This window comes from Stegodyphus dumicola, chromosome 1 (genome assembly GCF_044657685.1).
Source record: "Stegodyphus dumicola isolate Sdum_Otavi_A_Nest chromosome 1, ASM4465768v1".
NCBI classification, from domain to species: Eukaryota; Metazoa; Arthropoda; class Arachnida; order Araneae; family Eresidae; genus Stegodyphus; species Stegodyphus dumicola.
The window spans coordinates 2,201,736-2,207,870 of record NC_140768.1 but is presented as its reverse complement, the minus strand read 5'-3'; the positions used below and the strand labels follow the sequence as shown (position 1 = coordinate 2,207,870).

The 6,135-nt window shown below is 32.4% G+C and overlaps 1 protein-coding gene across 1 annotated transcript; it reads right to left on the bottom strand.

Moving 5' to 3' along the window:
* Nucleotides 1-2,140: 2,140 nt before the first annotated feature.
* On the bottom strand, nucleotides 2,141-5,644 carry Clbn (Nuclear export mediator factor NEMF homolog Clbn). Its single transcript, XM_035373340.2, has one exon. It carries the CDS (start codon nucleotides 5,425-5,427, stop codon nucleotides 2,422-2,424), a length of 3,006 nt encoding a protein of 1,001 aa, XP_035229231.2. The 5' UTR covers nucleotides 5,428-5,644; the 3' UTR covers nucleotides 2,141-2,421.
* Nucleotides 5,645-6,135: the final 491 nt, after the last annotated feature.

Genomic DNA, 6,135 nt, shown 5'->3' with positions numbered 1-6,135 from the left:
TTAATTAGTTAATTTTAAAATTTAGTTTTCAGATTTGATCTGACACTGATACATGCATGTGTGTATAAGCAAATATGTAGATATATACATCCATATATGAACACATATATACATCCATACATAAAAAAAACATACATGCATTTCTGAATACAGTCCCAATAACAGAAGAGTATCTGTTTTGTTATATCTTGCTAGCTGCATATACAAAAAAATACAGTCAAAAGTCGCTAATCCGGACTTGTCGGGACTTCGGCGATTCCAGATTATCGAGTTTTCCAGATTATAGATCATCAGTTTAAATCTGGTAAGATGGCATGCAGAAATTATAAAATTAAAAATATGAAACCGTAATTTATGAAATAAAGAACAATTATGATCTAAAGGGTATCAAAATTTACAAAAAAAAAAAAAGCTTAATATTTATTTGTTTACTTATTCAACATTTCTTTCAATGTAAGTTGTTCAAGTTCCTTTGTTTTTTATGTGATAATACATTCTCTTTAATTCTATAAACAGACATAATTTCTTGTTCAGTTACAAAGTTCCGCTGTTCAAGTCCTATAATTGCTGTGTCTACCGACTAATTTGTTCTATATTTCTTAAGATGCCATTGAAATACTAGTTTAATTTTTAAATCCTTTTTTGATATCCTATGGATTTAACAATTTGGGAATTGACCATGACGAAAAGTCGGCAATAGAATTTTGGGTAAAGTGCAGAATTACACTGCTTGACGCATTTTTAAGAATTGCACATACTCAGTATCCATGTGCACATCGACCTATTTTCACTTAAAAAAAAAATCCTTGACTTGCACAAAAATGGCACTGTGCACACCCTTGACTTTATGACCTATTTTCACTTAAAAAGTAAATAAAATTGACAAAAATCTAATTATTTTTAACCCTTGTAAAAAGTGGCAAACAAATAAGTGAGCGATTCTGCACTTTACCGAGAATATTTTTAAAGAAAAGGCATCATTCATTATAGAAAATTACGTTTGAACAACCGAGATGAAATTATGCTTTAGCGATAAGTCGGTAGCGAAATAGCGATGCAGGCATCCATTCAGTTATGTTTAGCAATTTTTATGTATATTATAATATAACGATGTGAAATAGTTATTTACTCTGATGCTTCCATTCAGTCATATTTAGCCTTTTTCATATAAATTAAAACAACAATCTTAAGATAGTTATTCACTATTATATTTCCTTTCTTGCCGCAATTCTTTTTGGCAGCATTGGCATCAACGATAATTTGGGCGATTTTTTATGGCCCTCGAAACCGAATAGTACCGATCTTTTCAATTTCTGGGCCACTAATATCATGTTTTATCAAAGCATTTATTATGGCCATAAGCTGATAAGTGTTGCCGGTACCCTTCTGTTATCGGGACTGGATTCAGAAATGTATGTATGCACATATATTCATTCGTACAAACAAAATGCTCCGCCACATTTCGGTGATGACAGAATAATCAGCCAGCAATTTTCTAGACCTTGGCCTCCTAGATCCCCCCCCCCGACTTAAATCCTTGTAACTTTTGGCTGTGGGAATATCTGAAACCATGGTCTACCATGATCCCATCATATCTCTATCCGACCTTAAAGAAAGCATAGAACGCCATGTGCATAAAATTCCCCCAGTTCATGCTGCTTTCAACAGTCGAACATGCGCCTTTATGCTTCCAAATGATAGCAGACAATGGTGAACATCATATCAAGCGTGTATTGTAAACTTTTGTAGATTATTTATATGTTCTCAATAAAATTATGATATGCCACCTAGAAGTGGTTTTTGAAATTCATTGTTTTCCCACCCTCGATAAAATTCCCATAATTTCATTCTGCCATTACCCAGTTTTTATGCAATTCCGCTGTATACTTTTTGCTACAGACTGCTCGCAAATTTCAAGTTTAATTACGGACACCCTGTACGTCACCATAAATTAGCAGACCGTTAGTGACCTACAGTAATTTTATCATTAAATAACTGATATAGTTAATTAATATTACATCCGACTGAAAATTTTATGAACACTTGAAGTATTACCATAAAAGTGGTTCTAATGTTGTATATTATATACTTGGTACAGAATACTTTTTAAAATAGCTTATTTTAACGTAGATTTTAGATCTAATATTTCAATAAAAATTTATTGTATTTCAATAAAATTTTATAATAATAATAATACATCATATATACAGTATCCTATTTCAGTAAAGCTTATTCTATAATTACGAGATAGGAAACAAGAAAATAAGTTAGAAAATTATAAGGACCTGAAGGAAAAATCTTGGCTGCCTTTTAAATAAAAGTACCTTTTATACATTAGCCTATTTTAGCTAAATTTATATTGACTGTTAACCCAAAAGCATAACTCTAAACTAGTAATATTTATAAAAAATATTGAAAGTACTATTTTATCTTTTTAAAGCTGGCAGTTGAAATTTTGACTTTCCCAGGAAGATTTCTAGAAATGTCTTGATCTTTTACGCTTCTTAAAAGATCTTTCTCTCTCGCAGTAGCCGTTTTTTCATGCAGAAATAACTGCAATGCAGTTTTCGCAGCTTTACCTCGCCTGTGGCTTCCAGGAATTATTTTTACTTTATACTTGTAACTTAACATTGCCGTATAAGGAGCACAAACAGGCACAGCAAATAACAAGGTATCTTCAGGTACTGGGCAGCCAGTCAAGGAATTCAATAATTTTAGCTCATCTGATAAAACATCTTCATCTGCTTCTTCATCAGAAAGATCGGGATCATTACGTGATTGTAAGGACGGCACAGTCAACAAATCATTCTTTTCATCTGATGCAATATTTTTTACTTCCAAAATAGTGTTTTCTTCAGATATTTCAATAAAATGAAGATTTTGTTTTGGGTTTTTTGTTCGGTTTATTTGAGGTTCAGAATTCCGATTTGACTGAGCCTTTTTATTTTTACTTTTTTTGTCTTCCTTTGCTTGACCAGCTGATGCTAAAATTTTCATTCTTAGTTCCCTTTCTTCTTCATCTTGATATTTATATTTCTCTTTAATTTTTTTCAATTTTCCTTTCTGTCCACGTTTCTGAGGATTTTGCTTCTCTTTTGGGGAGTCTTTTTGATTATATTTTACAGCTTCAGGCTTTTTTGACAATTTCTTCTTATGTTGCTGGATAATAACTCCAGTTGCATTACTCACAACTTGTTCACGGCTTGAGCACCTGTCTAGTTCTCGACATCCAGGTAAGACATTTAACTTAACTTCTGTATCAGGGAAACTAACACGATTTGATTCGTCACTTTCACTAACTTCTTCCTCTTCAGCATCTATGTTTTCAAGTGAGGACTTCTGAGTATTTTCATTTGAAATTTGTGCATCTTCTACATGTAACTGTGAGTTTACTTCTTCAGTTCTTTCATCTTCTGATGAAGAAGAAATCTCAATACTTCTCTGTTCACCTTCCTCTCCATCTGATAATTCAACTCCTTCATTTTTGTCTCTTTCGCTAATATCAAATTTGGATTCTTCATTTTTTTCACACCTTTCGTTGATATGATTTTGAATACTTTCCTCATCTAATTTGAATATAAATCCAAACCCCATTATAAGATGAGCAGGTGCCAGATAATTCTTCTTGCCACGGATCATAAAACTACCAGTAGTGAGATATTCACCAGTTGGAGCAGTTTTTGATACTTGATTTGAGTATACCCACCAAGCACTTGTTACAATTTTTGCATCCCATGCAGAGCTGTTACATATAGCCATAGTACCAGCTTCATTTAAAGTTTTTGGTGGTACTTCACCTCCCACAGGATTTTTAATTATGACACTGCTAGCACCATGCAAATCAGCATGGACGTACAAATCATTTGATTTCATATACCTCTTCACAATTAATTCATTTTGCTGCACATCTCTTCCAGCAATTACCAGATAATTTTCAGAGCTAATAAACCATAAAAACTTTTCAAACCACATCACTTTCCGAGCTTTTGTAATGCTAGTAGTGACTGCAACTTCTTTTAGAGCTTGTTTAGTTTTTTTCTCTGCATTTTTAAAGGCTTTCTCAGATGATTCAAGTGTTTTTTGTTCTTTTTTAGCATGTGCTCTTTTCATATCATAATACTTCCTAGCATTCGCATAAGCAGAACAATCTAAATCAATGTCAACTAACTGGGGCTTCATTTCTTCGCCATCATCACTATCAATATGTGGGTTACTAAGCAAAACAGTGAAATGATTTATGTCTAATTTCAACTTTTTAATCACTTTTGCTACTGGATCTCCCTCAAGCTGCGCTTCTTTGATAAGATCCTGAATGTCAGACCAACTGATTTGATTTGCAATAGCACTTCTGATAACTAAAATTGCCTTGTCTACCAGCTCTAAATTCATTTCAATCAACTGTGCTTTACGTATATCTTCAGCCTGGCTTTGTAACAACTTTAGAAGTCGTTGCTCATGATCCTTTTTGACATTTTCAAGTTTTTTTAAAGCTTCTTTTTCTTTCTGAAATGCCTTCAAGTCAATTTTTTGACCCTCCATGCTAGAAAAATAATTATCAACTGCCTTATCAAAGCAAGGATATTCTGTATATTTCATATCCATATACTGATGGAAAAGATAAGGGTGAAATTCCACATTTGTAATTATTTCACTTCCATCTTTATTACTTTTTTCAACTTTATGGATTATGTAGCCAACAGACTTATTAGAAATTTCTTTCATCAACATATCAGCTTCCTGTAAACACAAAAATAGCTTTTTGATATCAGTAGGTGCATTAAAATTTTTATTGATAATACAGTTTTTGGGAAAACCACTTTTCTGAAGTACATGCTCAAGAACAGCAGGTCCAAAATGAACTTGAGGCATCAGTATCTTTTTCAATGAATCACCATTTTTTGCATTATTTAAAACAGTTTCTATAGCATCACGATTGAAACTTTCAGCTGATGACCTAACTTTTTCCACAGGATATCTCTCCCGAACAACGAATTTAACATCTTCACTATCAGTAGCTCTAGGTCTTAAAATGTTCAAAATTGTATATTCATAATCAGTCAACACAATATTTCCTCTGTCGTACAGTTCCAAAATAACGTGATATGCTGCCTCATTGATGCCGAATTGCAAATCAACAACTCTGTCCAATCCTAACTGAGTGATTTTTTCTAACCTTTTATTCTTTAAATGCTTCCTCATTTTCATTGAAAAGCCGGAAGGAGAAGGATTTTTCGGCCATTGAAATTCAGTAGTGTGAATTCGAACACCAGATTCTATAAGAAGAACAACTTTTTCTTCATATCTATTTAAACGGAATAAATATGTTTTATTATCAACGTCATATATCTGGTTGACACGCATTCCAATGTATTTTTGCAACTCATTCACAATGGCTATTATATCAACAGTACTAAACCTGGACTTCATGATGAAAAAGTTCAAATGAAATACAAAAAACTATACGGAAATTATACAGAACTCTACCAAATACGCACAATAACCATCGGTAACTTCACTAACATAAATAGAAAATATCGTCAAATCGTGATAAATTGCACTTTACACATTTTTCAGCCTGTTGATAGAACAATTTCACAATGTGGGAAATTAAAAGTTAGGCATAGCTTCCCCGAATTTCTGGGTTATATCGTCGTCTTCATAAAATTGACAAGTTCCGTTTGTGATAATACTACAAATGTTTTATATGTGTTTTTATTCATAAAAGTAAAATCAACTTGTAAATAAATTGGTCCAATCCTAGAAAACGCTGCAAAATCAAGATAGTGTTTACTTGTCTTAGGCTTGGACACGCCTTTTTAGGACGTAATATTGGCTACGCTTCTTTTCTAGAAACAAGCTTATGCTTTTTAACTTCATATCTGAAGAAAATTTAAATTGCATAAAAACGGAATTAAAATATTGCTTCTACAATGTTACTGCACGAGATTTTTTTTATTACAAATCTACTTGTGCTGTGTGCTATTATTAACATTTAACACATTAAGTTAGCTCTTAAAAGTGCATTATTAAGATTTACCAAACGATTGAAAATATTGAATAAATTATTTAAAATTTCCACCCGTAACTGCTCAAAATAAAGAAAAACAATTCTTTAGCTCGAAGAATTCTTTGATG